Below are 17,500 nucleotides of genomic sequence, written 5' to 3'. Positions count from 1 at the left end.
GGCGATGCCCGTCCACAGAGAATTGACGGCTTTCAGGAAGTGGAAAACTTCCAAACTCATGGTTGGAAGTTTTCATGACATCATATATAAACATCCTTTTAAAAAAATGGCGCTTGACGCTCTGCAGGTGAAGCGGTCGGCGTGTGACTCACGGCCTCTCCTTTCCACCGGTGACGATGAGTCCGTCTCTCAGGGTGGTGTACATGGTGAAGACCGGCCCGGTGTGAGCCTTCGCCACCACCCGCAGCAGGTAGTGATCTCGCCACACGTACACGTCCCCGTTAATGGCGCCTGTGAACGTCAAGTTACTCTGCAAACGTGAACACAGACACGGTCAGCTTACGTGCTCCGACCGAACGACGCTCCTGAGGGGCGAAGCGGCGAACTCACCGCGCCGAAGGCGACGGACAGCATCGTCTGCATCCTGCCGTCCTCCAGCGTCCCCACCACGCCCTTCTTGTACATCAGCGCGCCGCCGGCCAGCGTCCAGAACTTCACGTGTTTGATTCCCACCGACACGAACTGAGCGTCCGAGTCGGGCCGAAACTCCACCACGAAGATCCGGTCCGGGTGTCCGGCTTTCCCGCACACTCGAGATCCTAGAGGAGACACGCCGTGGTTACCGTGGTTACTGCCGCCACAGAGGGAAGCGAATCAAACCACGCTGAGAGTCTCTGACCTTCCTGCCAGCGCCACACCACGATGGTGTATTCAGGGTCCACTCCGACGGACAGCAGCAGCTTTCCCGTGGCGCTGAAGTTCACGTAGCCGACGCCTTTGCCGTGCGGACAGCGGAGGATGGACAGCGTCTGCTTGCCCATGGCGTCCCACACGTGGATCGAGGGGGTCGTTCCTGCGTGGAGACGGAGCGAGTGTTTATCGCCGTGACAGCCACAGGCGGCGTCAGCACGACCACAGAGGGAGAAACTGCGACAGCGACACAGAGGGGTCGGTGCAGCCGACAGACACCCTGAAAACCAGACGCCGTTTCACCGCCACGCTACAAGAGTTTGCGTTGGGTACTCGAGTACTTGAACTACTCGTTAAACAAATCGAATGAGTTCAGTTTGAGACGTCGAACATGCAGCAGAAACATCTTATTGATCGATCATCAGCTCGTCAGGAATGAGTCACTGCAATCATTTATGTGGTGAAACTATCCTGTGTGTTGATACAAAGTTACCAACAAATGTTTATTTAAATGTGTGCAAAAAACAATGATTAAGAACATGAGACAATATGAAAAATGTGTTACGTGTTCATGTTGATGCTGGAAAAAGAGCTTTTAAAATTTTTGATTAAAAAAACACAATTTTTGTGTAACATGAATATATTTTAAATATTTAATGAAATTTCTGAACATTTATCAGAAAAATATGACTTTTTTATTACAATTTGTTGTAATATTGTAATAAAAATAATTTGTTACAATTTTGTTGGATTAAAAATGCAAAAATATTTTGTCTAAATTGTTTTTATGAGACGTAAAAACCAGACAGACACGTCTGGGTTTCAGTTTGCTGTGATGGAGGCGTGCGGGTCGTTTGTAGTTTACCTGGGAGTTCACCGCCGTCACCTGAGGTGTTGTGAGAGCGACGGTGACAAATGAGGCCGGCCAAAAACACACACAAAGACAACAACATGAAAACCTGCAGTGAGTCACAGCCAGGCAGAAAAAACGTTTCATTCATCCTGCGTCTGCGCCGAGCTTCGACGTTCCTGACTACGGATCGCCTCGGCTGCTCTACGGTTCAAAACAACAAACTCTGTGAAGCTCTGCTTGTGTTTCCTGATTGGCTGAATTAACCCCACTTCCTGTATTGTAAACGCAGACCTCGAGGGGAAGCTGTCGCGATGTGCCGCCTCACGCTCGCTCCCTGTCGGTGAGTCGGTCAGTTTCTACTGTGTCAGTATAAAAGCAAAGCAGGCGGGTTAAACAGGAAGCAGGGAGAGAAAGCGGGACGTCTCTTTAGTACAGTTAGTGGAGGAGAACACGGCCATGCACCGACAGCGACACGCCACACACACAAACACCGAAGCGTACCGATCTGCCCGGTGGCGATGATGTTTTTGAATTTGGGGTGCTGGTTGACGGTCAGACACAGGATGTCGTCCGTGTGCTCCAGGTAGAAGCTCTGAGTTCCTGCAAAGACACAACAGACACGTTTAACTCCAGTTCAGGCTGAAACTCATTCAGCACGAGCCACGCACACACTCGTGGTGTTTGTGGGGCTGCAAACGCACACATGCAGGTGAGCTAACCACACGGTTTCATTCTCTTTCTGGTGATGTCGACAGAAGCTGTGCTTTTCTTGTGCAAAGCTCCGCCCACGCTGCCGGAGATCAGCAATCTGCTGCTACACGCCAGCGACGGCGACACGTTTCCTGACAGCAATCAGAGTTTGCTGATTTTAAACACAGGATGGCAACATCCAGGCAGCCGGCACAGATCTGTGAGTTTGTGTACCTGTGACGACTGCGCTCAGGTTTGTCTGTTATCAAAGGAGTGTAAGTGGTCATCGAAGCGTGCAGCACGCCGACCACTTTCCATCCCTGTGATTGCACAGCTCGCCCGAGCCGGGTCCTGGATGTCACGTCTGTCGTTCTGCAGCTAAACCGCCGTCCTGCAGCATCTGTGTCCTGATTCATGGACACGTGATCTGTGAGGTTTTGGCCGCGCTCTGAATGTGCGTCTCTGTGCAGCAACAAATGTGTAATCTTGTCTGTTTCCTCGCAGCTAATCGCCGGATTGTCACAAACAGACTGCATGAAATTGCCAACTTGAGCCCATTTAGCCACAAGCTGACAGCAGACACGTTATCGCCGTTTCATCGCCGTCTTAATGCACCGGCCGGTCTCCATCTGCGAAGCAAAGACACAAGTTCACTGAACTCGGCCACAATCACTCTGCGCTGCAGCTTCCATCCATAAAACACGAACCGACCAATCACAGAACGGCTCTGTGAGGTAAGAGGCGTGTTTTTGTGGATGAGATCTGGTGGAGCGCAACATCTTTGCTTCCTGTGTGCGAGCAGGTGGAGAAACCTGAACACGTTTCCACAGCTGAAGTCTGCTCAGCAGAAACAACAATGATTTACCTGGTAAAACTGTTTCCACGAACATAAAAGCTTTTGAATATTAAGTGTTACATAACTGACATGTTTCTGTGCAGCAGCACATTCAGAGGCAACCTCACGTTAGGACGTCCACAGCACGTCACTCAGGTGTGTTGTTTGTGTTACCGGTGCTCAGGCTGTGCACGATGGCGGTGGCGGCAGTGTGGTACACGATCTCGGCGCCGTCGTTGAGGTAGTGCAGGTTGTTACGACAATCGAAGCCCCGAAAACCAAAGACGTGGTCCAAGATCAGGTCCTGGAGAGGGAGAGGCGGACGGTGAACGCAGGGACAGACGGGCAGACGGGCGACAGACGGACAGACTCACCTCGACCGGCCGCTTCTTCTTGGACACGTTGTTTTTCTGGAGTTTCTCGGGCTGCGGCGCCGCTCGGCTCACTGGCGGCCTGGAGGATCGACCAGCGTGTCAATGAGTCGGTCGATGAGTCAAAGAGAAAAACATTCATTTACATGTTAAAGGACGCGGGTGGAGCACAGACACGGAGACAACATGAACTACACATCGGGGGCTTAAACAGCTGATCCGGCGCCGGGCTGGAGCTCCGCCCTCTTTCTGTGAACTCAGACCAGCAGCCATTCTGCTTCTGCTGAGTTAAATCACTCAGTTTGTTAAAGTTACAGCGTCACTCTGCTCTTTGTTGTCTGTTGGCGACTAGAGGGAAGAGGCGGAGTTTAATGCAACCTTTCACTAAACCGAGAGCGTCGACCTGCCGAAGCACCTGACACCTACAGGAGGAAGCAGCTGCGACCTTTCAGAGTAATAACTGTAACTGTTGCGGTAATTTCAGGATTTTGCGGTGAGTGAACCAGGTTCACTGCATCGTCGATCGTCACGGTAACAACAGTTAAACTTCAGTATCCACTTATGAACCTGCTTCACCTGCACAGGTGCAACTCAAAGTGACAACAGGTGCACTGGAACAATGAGACTAGCCCAAAAAGGAAATAGATTAGCAGGTGGTGGTGCACCCCCGTCAGCTCCTCCAGGATGGTACGGACCGTCTGTACCTCCCTGCAGGTTACTCATGAGCACGTTTCTGACCAAACCGTCAGAGTCCACAAGGGCAGGTCCACCACCACAGCATCGTCCAGCACGACTGGTTTGGACGTGGGTCCGTGGGGTCTGCGCAGGCTCCTCGTTGGCAAATAAACGTTAGTTTTTAGCGATTGAAGCGAGACGTTATCGCTCAGTGCTGCGAACGGTTCATCGAGGCGCCGAAGCCGTAAGAGAAGTGGTGCATGACGGAGAGATGAAAGTGACCAAACAGGAGGAAAATGCACTGAAACGTTTCCATGAAATGCGAACACGATGAAGAGGACGTGACAGGCGGGCAGGTGTTACCTGGATCCCCTGGACAGCAGAGGGATAGAACCAAGGCAGAGCTTTAGAAACACAGTCACACACTCTTATCTACACTTAGACACAACACACACATGCACACACACATGCACACACACATGCACACACACACACACACACACAGGCCTTCCTCCTCAGAGACACTGCAGCACTAAAAGTACATGCTAACAAAACGCTACCATGCTGCTGCTGCTGCTGTTTGATCCTCAGGCTGCCAGCCTAACATGCTAGTGCAGCTAACCGTGTCAGCGGGCTAACGTGCACAGGTACACCTGTGGCCTCACAGCAGCAGGTGCAGCCGCTGTACCTGAGAACTTGAACCTGGATTACTGTTTATCAAAGGGAGACACAGGTGGCTGCTGCAGTATCATCGATACCAAACATCTGATGTTACTCTGAAGAAAACCCGACTACTCTCAGCCGAGCTCTCCAGAACATCTTTCTCTGCTGATGATGATAAACAAGGAGATGAAAGTCCCACAGGAACAGGAAGTGACATCCTGTCCTTCCATCAGGTGAAATATTGTTGTCCCAAAAGCCTAGAGACCGCTCGCTGAACATGGCGGCTGGTTTTGTCCTGACACTGTGATCTCTGTGGTCTTACAAACACAGGTGCGTCCAGTCGGCTCAGGTTACCTGCAGTCAGGCTCCGAACATATTTAGGCCAAAACTGATCCAACATTATGAGCACTGACAGGTAACACCAATGACACGGATTCTCATCATGGCACCTGTTAGTGGGCGGGGCCTGTCAGGGAGCGGGTGAACATTTGATGTTAGAAGCAGAAAAATGGGCGAGTGTGAGGCTACGAGCCAGTTTGGGTCAGAACGTCTCCAAAACAGCAGCTCTGTGTCTGCAGGGGTCAGTGTTTATGGTGCAAAGAAGGAACAGCGGTGAAGCAGCGACGGGGCCGTGGAGGCCGATGCACGTGAGGACTGAAGCCTGGTCTGTGTGGTCCGATCCAACAAAGCTAAAGCTTCATGCTGGTCCTGATAGAAAGCTGTCAGGTTAACCAGGCCGACCCCCGTCCACCACTGAAAGCACCAACAATGAGAACTGGACCACAGAGCGATGGAGGAAGGTCGCGGCCTCCTTCCTCCACAAACAGGAACGGTTTGTGCAGCACAGCAACAAGTTTGAGGTGTTAAATTTTTAAAAGATTGCAGTCCAGTCGAGCCTCTGTGATGTGCCGCACAAACAAGTCGGATCCACGGAGGCTCCACCCCACAGTCCACGCCTCGACGAGCCATAGTGTTATGTCTGATCGAGGAAGAGTTTTCTGCTTTTGGCTTTAATAAATGATCCAAAGTGGCTGCAGCTGAGGTTTCAATAGTGTGACATCCACACAGGAAGTGTTGGCTCATACGTACTTGACAATGCCCCGCCTCCAGGGGAATGCAAGGTAAAACACAGCAGAGACATTAAGAGTTTCTACGAGGCCAGAGAGCAGCAGCAACACTCAGGAACTAAGGGTACCACAGAGGGTTATCAGTCAGCACGGGCACCCTGTATCATTAAAGATGCTCCGGACTCGCCCATTTTCTTCCAAATACCTGTGAGTTCTAGATTTGGTCAGAGATTGAGTCACTGAGGCGGCGCTGGGAGAGAAGACGTGCACACCGGGAGCTTCTGTGCATGAACTCAGAGCACAGACTTGATGCTGCTTCTATTTCTACAGGCTGGGAAATCCTCACTTCATATAAACTCAGTCAAAGTTCCCACATGACCACCTCGCAATCAGCTGATTTAATGTTCTACAATTACTGTAGTATATTTAAAGCCTTCATGCAGCCTGCAGGTCCACTGGGCTCAGGTTTGGCCTCTTCTTAATCATCTTTACAGCTTTTCTGAGATGTCAAATCTGCAGGGCTGAAAAACACATTTAAGCTCTGTGAAAATCTGCAACCAGATCAGTTTTACACCCACTCAATGAACCTAAAGCCCAGAGCTCCCTGTGTGGGATAGGTGGCTGCTCAAAATAAGTTCATATGAAAGTTCAGTTATCTCCATTTGACACCAGGCGCAGCTTCTTCACAATCATTTATAATATGGTAACATTGTAACAAATAAACCTCATTTGTCTTTAGAAGAAGAAACCAGGCTGGTGCTTCGATCGATCTTTGGTCTGCAGCTGTCTGACCTGCAGACACATTTGTTCCTTTGTTGTTGAGTGAACTGTGAACACCGATATTACAAACGCAGCCAGAAGGATCCACTCAGCGTGCAGAAGCCTGAGCATGCACGAGCACGCCAGCACACGGGTGCACGCACAGGGAACGTCACCTTCACTGAAACAGACGGCGAGGAAATCACAGAGAGCACGAAGATCCTGCACGTTTAAGAAACCTGAGACGTCTGTGGAGCTTAAAAAGACTGTTGAAATGTGTTTATTATGGGGTTTGCTGTTCGGGCTTCGACTGCATGATTTCTTCTGCCAACTCACTCCCAGGACAGAGATCTCACAGTGTGACCTCTGACCTTGATTACGATTTTCTCTTCTTTAGCCATTTTGAACTCCTTTGAAGCTCTTGTTGTATTTTTCTGGTTGGATGTTTTCGCTGCTGTCAGCTTTGAATGTTAAGATTTCATTTGTATGAGTTCATCCCGTCCTGAGTTTCTCCCTCGTTGTCCCGTCTCACTGTGTTAGTGTCTTTGACTATTACCTGTCATCTTGCTCGGTCTCAGCTTTTGAGTTTCGGTGAAGTTTTGTTCCTTGTTTTATTTGAGAGCATTTCCTCTTCAACTGTCTCTGATTTTCATAAAGATTTATTTTGTTCATATATTAAATACTTGTTACAAATTTGGACAAAACAAGCTACAGTCAAATGTCATAAAGTATTCTACATGATTTAGTTTGCAGTATTAGGAAACATCACTGGTGTTTTTTGCAATGTGATGTTTTCATTAGTATGAACTCAGATATGGGAGCCTGAGTCATATTTTACCAGCAACACTGCGACATGTTTGTAATGCATCGGCCCCAAAATATAGATCCTGATTCATTATGATGGTAAAAAACAGAAGTGTGCACGTGTGTGTGCACGTGTGTGTGTGCATGTGTGTGTGCACGTGCGTGTGTGCATGTGTGTGTGTGCATGTGTGTGTGTGCACGTGCGTGTGTGCATGTGTGTGTGCACGTGCGTGTGTGCATGTGTGTGTGTGCATGTGTGTGTGTATGTGTGTGCATGTGTGTGTGCATGTGTGTGTGCATGTGTGTGTGCACGTGCGTGTGTGTGCACGTGTGTGTGCACGTGTGTGTGTGCATGTGTGTGTGTGCACGTGCGTGTGTGCATGTGTGTGTGTATGCACGTGTGTGTGCACGTGTGTGTTTGTGCGTGTGCACGTGTGTATGCACGTGTGTGTGTGCATGTGTGTGTGCACGTGTGTGTGTGTGCATGTGTGTGTGTATGCACGTGTGTGCACGCGTGTGTGTGCGTGTGCACGTGTGTGTGTGCGCATGTGTGTGCACGTGTGTGTGTGTGCAGGTGTGTGCACGTGTGTGTGCATGTGTCCGTGTGTGTGCATGTGTGTGTGTGTGTACCTCTCCTCAGCAGAGAGCTCCTTCAGCTGTTGGTGAGGTTTGCTTCCTCTCATCGCTCTGATGCTGACGGCGTACATCTTCGTGGTGTAATCCACCGTCTTCTCGCGAGCGACGTCGCTGTCGTAGCCTTTAAACACACACAGTTACAGATCTGAGGGACAGTTTCTGGGTTCATGTTGGTGCCTCACCGAGAGGTCACGTGACACCTGCATCCAGACATTTTTATATTGAAGCTTTCAGGCAGAGACTCGGTTTGTCTGTCTGCTTTATGATGTCACAGAGTGCGAATAAAGGGCGACGCCATCGTGTTCGGTGCAGATCTGAACCTCGTTTTTTAAACTGTGAGCTGGTGCAGACGTCTGAGTTTAGCACCAACACTCGTTCCATCAGGATGTCGCCGACTTCAGAGGCTGCGATTAAAACTGTAAACTTCGTGTTTATCGAAACAATATTTTCAAACCTCCGTCCTCCTCGATGTCGTCATCCGACTCCTCGCTGTCTACGAGCGGTCGGCTGTCGCGAAACAAAGGCCCGTCCCCCTCCACGCTGACCACGCCTCCTCGCTCCCTCACCCAGATCATCAGGGCGGTGTCAGCCCCGCCCACCGTCAGGAGCGTGGAGTCATCCTGAGCCCAGCGGACGTTTGTGACCTGTGCGCTGTGGCCCACGTAACGCTTAAAGCGAGCGTACTGACCCTGCAGGAGGAAAGGAAGCAGGTCCTTAAGAGGACAGGTACACACTCAAACACCTGAGGTCAGGGGGGCACTCTGATTGGTCCTAACTTTACAGGAAGTCACACAAGTTATCCAAACTGACTTTTCTATCGCCACATTGAAACCTGGGAGGCTGTGGCTGAGAAACCGCGAGGCGAGCACTTCAGAACAATCAGCCAGCGTTGAACCCAGAGGAGTCGCCCCCTGCTGGCCACTAGAAAGAATGCAGTCTTCTCTGTGCAGTGTGTGTGTGTGTGTGTGTGGGGTTGTGTGTCGTACTCTGACAGGATAGCTGAACAGTTTGAGGAAGCCAAAGTCGTCTCCGGTGGCGAGCAGCGCGTGGTCTCTGGTGAGCGACGTGGCGTTGATGTCGGTGATGTCGCTGTGCGTCGGCCAGATTCCCTCACAGGTGGAGCCCAGAACCGACGTCCAGCCGGCCCACTCGATCCGCTCCAGCTGCACAAACACACACAAACGTTTCCACACGTCAAGCTTTTCTGTCTCCGAAACAAACGGACTCGTTCACGCCGCTGGAAACACGTTGGAGGCGTGACATCATGACCCCGAGCTCCTCCTCCTCTTGCTCAGCGTGCACACTGACCTCACAGTTTCTGATGGTTTGTGGTTTTCCTCGCGGGGCTTCAAAGAACAGTTGCTCTTTGGCTCCCGTGTTGACCTGCAGCAGTTTACCTGCAGCACAAAGACAGCAGAGAGACATCGTCTGAACGCGCTCGCAGATCTCGCCGTCTGCTCGCAGACCTCGCCGTCTGCTCGCAGACTCTCTGTGCATCACTCAAATGTCAGCATCTACCCTTTAACTTAGTCCTCAGTCACATTAGGGACGGGTTGGTGACCCCTGATAACCTCTGGTTGCTATGGAAACATGGACCAATAACCTGAGCGTGGTTGTTTTGGTCAGGAGCAGACAACAGTTCGCACAGAAGACGCCAACATGTCCGCAAACACTCGCCGGCTGCTCGCCGAGCGGGAAAAACCGGAGGACGCTCGCTTCCAGAGGCCCAGCGTTTACTCTGAGGCCCTCTCTGATAAACAGCGCCCCCTGCTGCGCGGAGGGCAGCATCTAAAGTGTGACATTATGATTTAACAGCGCTGCTGTTGTCAGGTGTGTGCAGGTGTGAGAGCGAGAGAGCCGTGTGCTACCTCGGGCGTCCCAGTCGATGTGCGTGATGTAACTGGACGCTCCTTTACAGATGCCGACTCTCTTGCTGCTCAGCATGTTGTAGATGTCCACGAAGCTGTCATGTGACGCCACCGCCAGGTATTTACCTGCGTCTGAGAGCACGAACACCCGGAACACACACAGTCTGTCACATGACCCACAAAAGATCAGATCACAGCAAATCAGCACGTTTGTGGCCTTTAAGTTACAACAGTTCACAGTGAAGCTCACACATTTACAAACACGACGGCGTGTGCAGGAAGCTGGTTTCTCGCTGATCCTCCTCTTTTTGTAAGACAGGAAACTGCAGCTGGTTATTCTCACTCTCCATGTCTACCTGCCTGGCAACACCTCAACAAAGAGCTGTGCTCCTCTGGGGAGGTTCTGTAAAGCTTCTCCTCATGTGTTCATCAAACCGTTGATAAAAAAGCAGGAAGCATGTGATATAAGAGCTGCAGATGTTTCAGCGCATCGCTGCCGCCAGCGAAGGAGGAGGAAACACATCAGCGGCTCGGTGGTGCAGCGGTCAGCACCGTGGCCCGGTGCGTTCTCCAGGACGTCTCACTGTCCAGGCCAAGGTTATTATCGTTAACGAAAACTAACGAAATAACGAAAACTAGAAGTGAAAAAACATTTTCGTTAACGGAAATAAAAATAAAAACAAAAAAAGGAAAACTAACTAAAACTATAATGAGTGTTCACAAAACTAACTAAAATTAACTGAATTTATAGCAAAAATGTGTTTAGTTTTCATTGATGTGTGCGTGTCATACAAGAGTCAAGGGTGAAAATGAAGTTTAGTTTCCAGATTTTTTTCTTGCTGTGTCTCATTATGCCAGCAGGTGGCAGCACGTTAGTCGAGTCGTCTGTGTTGCTGCTCCGTCCACGCGCAGAATCATGTCAGGAAAAGTCGGGAGAAAGAGTCCAATTTGGGATTACTTTGAATATGACTGTGTTTTGGATAAAGCAAGTGTCTTGTAGTGGAAACAGACAAATTATGAGGGACGTTTCTAAAGGGAAAAAATCCCACAAACCTTAAAGTGCACTTGAAAAGCTCACACAAGAAGGCTAACCTAGCTTAGCTTGAGAAGGTAAGGGAGCACACTCAACCCTCATCCCCAGAAACAGAAGCTAACCCCAGGCAAGGCAGCGTGATGCATCCCGAGACAACAGGACGGGGATATCTACACAACTGTGAGTCAGTTACCTTCAAAAAGTTTATCAATTCACTTGAACCAAAATTACGAACACCCGGTGCTGCGAGAGTTAATCGTCTCATTGGGGCCAAGATATACATTTTATAGTTGCCTGGTATCAATGGTTGTTCATCTGCCTTTATTCATTTATTTAAAGAACCCATAGGTGGGAATGTGAGTTGTCTGTCTCTGCGTGTTAGCCCTGCGACAGACAGGCGACCTGTCCAGGGTGCAGTATGGTAGCTGGAATAGCAACATACCCAAGGATGAGCAGAATGACTGATATGATGAAACTGGGATTTTGTTACACTTAATTATTGCAAACACGACTAAAACTATAACTGAAACTAATCAAAACTAAACTGAAACTAAGGATTTTCAAAAAAATAAAAACTAAACTAAACTAGCAAACAATTGGTAAAAACTAATTAAAACTGATATAAAATTGAAAATCTGAAGTCAAAACTAAATAAAAATAAAAACTAATGAAAATTGCAAAACTATTAAAACCCTGGTCCAGGCAGACACGTGTTAGCGTAACAGCTGATTTCAAAGTGCAGTAAAAACGTGTTTGTGGCGTCAAGAACGGTCGCAGCTCTGCGATGGAATCATTACAGAAGCCGACTGTGTGTGTGTGTGTGTGTGTGTGTGTGTGTGTGTGTGTGTGTGTACCTGGGGAAAAGCGGATATCAGAAATGGCGTCACGCCGATGGTGGAAGCTCAGCAGGTCCTCCAGCGTGTCTGCGTTCACCACCAGCACGCCGCCGTCGCTCAGACCGACCGCCAACGCTTTCCCGTCAGGAGAAAAGGCGCAGCAGCGACCGCCTGCAACACGCACCAAGTATCCGATTACTGGTAATCTGGGGCTGTGACGCGTTCAGGGACATTAGGAAAAGCGGACGCCCGTCCCGTTAATCTGACCTCTCTTCAGCTTGCGGACGGCCACCATGCGGTGATTGGCCGACGTCTCCCACAGCCGCAGCGTTTTGTCATCGCTGACGGTGGCGCAGACGGGGAGGAGGGGGTGGGGGGCCAAACCCCAAACCTCGCCCTCCATGTGACCCTACACACACACACACACACACACACACACACACACACAGAGATGGCATTACCTCCAGTAACACTGTGAGGAACCTTGGAGTCATTTTTGACCAGGATATGTCCTTCAACGCACATATTAAACAAATATGTAAGACTGCGTTCTTCCATTTGTGCAACATCTCTAAAGTTAGAAATATCCTGTCTCAGAGTGACGCTGAAAAACTAGTTCATGCATTTATTACTTCCAGGCTGGACTACTGCAATTCATTATTATCAGGATGTCCAAAAAACTCACTGAAAAGCCTTCAGTTAATCCAAAATGCTGCAGCAAGAGTACTGACAGGGACTAGAAAGAGAGAGCATATTTCTCCTGTTTTGGCTTCCTGTTAAATCCAGAATTCAAAATCCTGCTCCTCACATACAAGGTCTTAAATAATCAGGCCCCATCTTATCTTAATGACCTTGTAGTACCATATCACCCTATTAGAGCACTTCGCTCTCGCTCTGCAGGCCTACTTGTTGTTCCTAGAGTATTTAAAAGTAGAATGGGAGGCAGAGCCTTCAGTTTTCAGGCCCCTCTTCTGTGGAACCAGCTTCCAGTTTGGATTCAGGAGACAGACACTATCTCTACTTTCAAGATTAGGCTTCAAACTTTCCTTTTTGCTAAAGCATATAGTTAGGGCTGGACCAGGTGACCCTGAATCCTCCCTTAGTTATGCTGCAATAGATGTAGGCTGCCGGGGGATTCCCATGATGCACTGGGAGTTTCTTCTTCACTCACTATGTATTAACAGACCTCTCTGCATTGAATCATATCTGTTATTAACCTCTGTCTCTCTTCCACAGCATGTCTTTATCCTGTCTTCCTTCTCTCACCCCAACCAATCACAGCAGATGGCCCCGCCCCTCCCTGAGCCTGGTTCTGCTGGAGGTTTCTTCCTGTTAAAAGGGAGTTTTTCCTTCCCACTGTCGCCAAAGTGCTGCTCATAGGGGGTCATATGATTGTTGGGTCTACTGTACAATATAAAGCACCTTGAGGCGACTGTTGTTGTGATTTGGCGCTGTGTAAATAAAACTGAATTGAATTGAAATCAGGTCCACAGGCACCAGACGTCCCCTCACCATGGAAACAGGTGCACACACACACACACACACACACACAGTATTCCCACCTGCACCAGCAGGGTCATGGGTCCGGTCTTGTCAATCTCCAGAACTTCTCCGTTTTTGGTTCCCACTAGGATGTGACCGTGACCCAGGGTGATGGCCCTGATGGACGGGTTGTCCTCCAGCAACAGTCCTGCACACACACACACACACACACACACCTCTGTATCGTCTTTTCTGCTGTAAAGTCTCTCTGTAGTTGTTTTTCGGTCTGAGTTTCTCTAGTTTGGCTCGTTTTATAAAGATGAAGCTGCCGAGACGATTAAAGCAAAATCAAAAAGATCTCCCTGTGTCCTGGGCGAGCGGGTTGGCTTAATCACTGTCTCTCTGTAATCGTCTCTGTGATCGGCTGAGCAGCCTGGACTAAAGGCGGCTCTTTCCAGTAACTGCTCTCTTTTCCAAACCTGGATATTTGTGCAGTTCAGCTGCACGGCCACATGATGGCAGCGTTGGACAGAAGAGGACAGAGCGTCTCTGTGTTGTTAAAGGAGAAAAACATAAAGCGGTCAGTGGGTTTGAGCCTCACCTGTCAGGAGACGCCACAGGTGACACAGGCAGCAAACCCACCGGCTGAGGCTCGTAGTGACACAGCATGCAGATGTTTAACATCTGGCTGAGTTTACACCACGATCACGTTTCAGCATCAAACGTTTGCTTATTGTTTATCTTTGTAAACATCAGCTCAGCCGTCTTTAAAAACTGATGACATCATCAGCAGGTCTCCATCACGTGTGTCACGCCGCTCTCGCGTGCTCTGAGCTGCGTGTCCAAACAGAATCTCAGACTCTGATTGGTGGGATCAGGGCACAGTCAGTCCACCTTAAACAATAAGGTGGCGCTGTAATCGTGTTTGTCTGTGCTGACTGAATCTAAGCACCTTTCGACCCCGGGGACAGCGCTGCTCTCTTGATGGCGTAGGTTTTCAGGCAGCGATCAAACATGTCGTCCCACAGCTCCACCACGCCGTCCTTCCCACCCGTCACGAAGCCCTGCAGACAAGCAGATGTCACTGAGTTTAAATACCTCACAGAGGCCGTGGGCCGGGTCCAGGTCTGCCCTCCTCACCTTGTCCAGGGAGAACGTGGCGAACACCGGCCCGTCGTGGGCCTTCACCGTTTTCAGCAGCAGCGGCTCCTTCCAGATGTAAACGTCTCCGGTGGCGGTTCCGGAGAACACCAGCGCCTCAGTGCGGCCGTAGCACACCGACATCATGGTCTCCGGCCGGCCGATGCTCCTAAAAGCGCCGCGCTTGAAGGTCAAACCGCCACCTGGAGGACAGAGGGAGAAGTGCTCCGTCACACTGTGACCTACAGCACCCTGCAGCTCCTCTAGTGTCCAGCAGGGGCTCCAGTCAGTCCCCACAGACTGGCAGTAAAACCTCACACCTGTAACGCCTGTACGGGGCCGGCTCACCTGCTTAAATTGGTGCCAGTTATGGCGAGCGGCTGTGGGATAAATGCTGAACGACAACGTGAAACATCGACGCTGCAGTTTTACCTGCAAGCTGCCAGAACTTGATGTGTTTGATTCCCACAGTGACCAGTTTGTCCGTGACCATGGGATTACACTTCACCACGAAGATCTTGTCCTTGTGACCCCTGAGAGAAGACGGACAGTCAGTAACCGTCAGCTGCAGCTCTGCGTCAGGTAAACGTTAAGGTCAGCAGACAGGCGAGTACCGGGCAGTGGCGAGCTTCTCTCCTCTCTTCCAGTCCCAGACGACGATCGAATGTCCATCATCGATTCCCACTGAAACCAGACTCTTCCCATCAGCTGTGAGAGGAAACACAGATCAGCTGTTTACTGTGAGTCCAATCAAAGCTTTAAAATAAGCTGACGTGTAAAACACACCCACAGTTTTTCAGTCGTGTCGACCACAGTTGTCTTTTGGAGACACAAAAATGTCGTAAACGCCTCCAGAGACGACTCTTTGTTTCATATGATGTTGACCGTTTTAGTATCTGTGAACTCTCGTTTTCTTAATGTCACACTTTCATTTACCTTTATTTTAATGCTTTTAATCAAGTTTAGATGTTTCCAGTGAGGTGGGAATGTGTCGTGTCCTGTGGATCTCTAATGCATGTTCACTCTAATTTGTCCTGTTTATTTTGTAAATTATGTCTCCATGATAGTCACAAAGGACCAGACAGCTGCTCCGCCCTCGTCCATCACCCCTGGTTTTACCAACATGGTGAAGACACTCAGTTCTTTAAGTCTTTAAAGCAGGATTTAAAGACTTGCCATCCATCCTTATACACAGTGTGTACGTGCTCATTTACACACACACCTGAGAAGTCCAGCGCACACACTCCTCTCTGATGAAAGCCTTTGAGCAGAGAGAGGCACTTCAGAGTCTGGACGTCCCACACGTGGACGGCCGGGTCCCTCCCCACCTGCACAGCAGCATTAAATGCAACGTTAAGAAGAAACAGCAAGAGGTTTGTGGCAGAGCAGACGAAGGTGCAGACGGTCTGAAGAAACTAAAGCTCCTGCAACACCTGCAGAACAACGAGTTTTAAATAGCAAAACATGAAACAACAGATAAGCTGATCAAAGCCGATTAATAATAGTCAAAAAAACCTAGACGGTGCAGTATGCAGTCCATAACACTGGAGAAGTACTGCTGATCCAATATCCACCTTAAAATGATCAAAAATAGACAATCAGACAACCCATCCATCCATCCATGCATCCATCTATGCATCCATTCATTCATCCATCCATGCATCCATCCATCCATCCATGCATCCATCCATTCATCCATCTATGCATCCATTCATCCATCTATGCATCCATCCATCCATCCATGCATCCATCCATCCATCCATCCATGCATCCATCCATGCATCCATCTATGCATCCATCCATCCATCCATGCATCCATCTATGCATCCATTCATCCATCTATGCATCCATCCATCCATCCATGCATCCATCCATTCATCCATCTATGCATCCATTCATTCATCCATCTATGCATCCATCCATCCATCCATGCATCCATCCATGCATCCATCTATGCATCCATCCATCCATCCATGCATCCATCTATGCATCCATCCATCCATCCATGCATCCATCTATGCATCCATCCATCCATCCATGCATTCATCCATCCATGCATCCATCCATTCATCCATCTATGCATCCATCCATCCATGCATCCATCCATCATTCATCCATCTATGCATCCATCCATCCATGCATCCATCCATCATTCATCCATCTATGCATCCATCCATTCATCCATGCATCCATCATTCATCCATCTATGCATCCATCCATTCATCCATCTATGCATCCATCCATCCATGCATCCATCCATTCATCATCCATGCATCCATCCATTCATCCATCTATGCATCCATCCATCCATCCATCCATCCATCCATCCATCCATCCATTCATCCATCCATGCATCCATCCATCCATCCATCCATCCATCCATCCCATTCATCCATTCATGCATCCATCCATCCATCCATCCATCCATCTATGCATGTATCCATCCATCCATTCATCCATCATCCATTCATCCATTCATCCATCCATCCATGCATCCATCCATCCATCCATCCATCCCATTCATCCATCCATCCATGCATCCATTCAGTCATCCATCCATGCATCCATCCATCCATCCATGCATCCATTCAGTCATCCATCCATGCATCCATTCATTCATCCATCCATGCATCCATCCATGCATCCATGCATCCATTCATCCATGCATCCATTCATCCATGCATGCATATATCGATCCATGTCAGCGTCACAGGGACCGTGTACAGAAAGCTTCGTGGCCACAGACGACTGTCATCTGCACACAGGAGAATTTGAACATCCTCTCAGCCCAGTGTGAGGTCAGTAATATACAAGCTAAATAACAGAAGCACTCCAAATATGCAGATTTGGAAACGTGGAGCATGATCAACAAAACTCAAATTTATCCAAATAAATACCGATTATGGATAAAAACTAAACTGTCTTTAAGTCACAGCCCAGAGACCTTCCAGGTCTGTTTACACCACAGGTGTTGAACTCCAGGCCTCGAGGGCCGGTGTCCTGCAGGTTTCAGACGTGTCCTTGATCCATCACAGCTGATTTAAAGGCTAAACGACCTCCTCAACATGTCCTGAAGTTCTCCAGAGACCTGGGAATAA

General features: G+C 49.2%; 1 protein-coding gene across 2 annotated transcripts in view; it reads right to left on the bottom strand.

Annotated features, from left to right (window-relative positions):
- Positions 1-17,500, bottom strand: part of LOC146505876 (echinoderm microtubule-associated protein-like 6) — a 75,410-nt gene that overhangs the window by 5,432 nt on the left and 52,478 nt on the right. Inside the window, exons 17-36 of one of the 2 annotated variants that reach the window (XM_085183283.1) lie at positions 15,625-15,730; positions 15,017-15,110; positions 14,835-14,935; positions 14,403-14,605; positions 14,215-14,326; positions 13,343-13,470; positions 12,048-12,189; positions 11,799-11,951; positions 9,912-10,043; positions 9,352-9,440; positions 9,030-9,206; positions 8,498-8,732; positions 8,038-8,164; positions 3,443-3,521; positions 3,243-3,372; positions 2,045-2,143; positions 1,556-1,576; positions 680-853; positions 391-599; positions 153-310 (exon numbers count right to left, since the gene is read on the bottom strand). In XM_085183283.1, coding sequence (XP_085039409.1) covers positions 153-310; positions 391-599; positions 680-853; positions 1,556-1,576; positions 2,045-2,143; positions 3,243-3,372; positions 3,443-3,521; positions 8,038-8,164; positions 8,498-8,732; positions 9,030-9,206; positions 9,352-9,440; positions 9,912-10,043; positions 11,799-11,951; positions 12,048-12,189; positions 13,343-13,470; positions 14,215-14,326; positions 14,403-14,605; positions 14,835-14,935; positions 15,017-15,110; positions 15,625-15,730 — 2,669 coding nt within the window. The remainder of the gene's footprint in view (positions 1-152; positions 311-390; positions 600-679; positions 854-1,555; positions 1,577-2,044; positions 2,144-3,242; positions 3,373-3,442; positions 3,522-8,037; positions 8,165-8,497; positions 8,733-9,029; positions 9,207-9,351; positions 9,441-9,911; positions 10,044-11,798; positions 11,952-12,047; positions 12,190-13,342; positions 13,471-14,214; positions 14,327-14,402; positions 14,606-14,834; positions 14,936-15,016; positions 15,111-15,624; positions 15,731-17,500) is intronic. The other variant, XM_085183284.1, reaches the window with a different exon arrangement.

This window comes from Neolamprologus multifasciatus, chromosome 13 (assembly GCF_963576455.1).
Source record: "Neolamprologus multifasciatus chromosome 13, fNeoMul1.2, whole genome shotgun sequence".
NCBI lineage: Eukaryota > Metazoa > Chordata > Actinopteri > Cichliformes > Cichlidae > Neolamprologus > Neolamprologus multifasciatus.
This window is presented reverse-complemented; position numbering and strand designations above follow the sequence as displayed.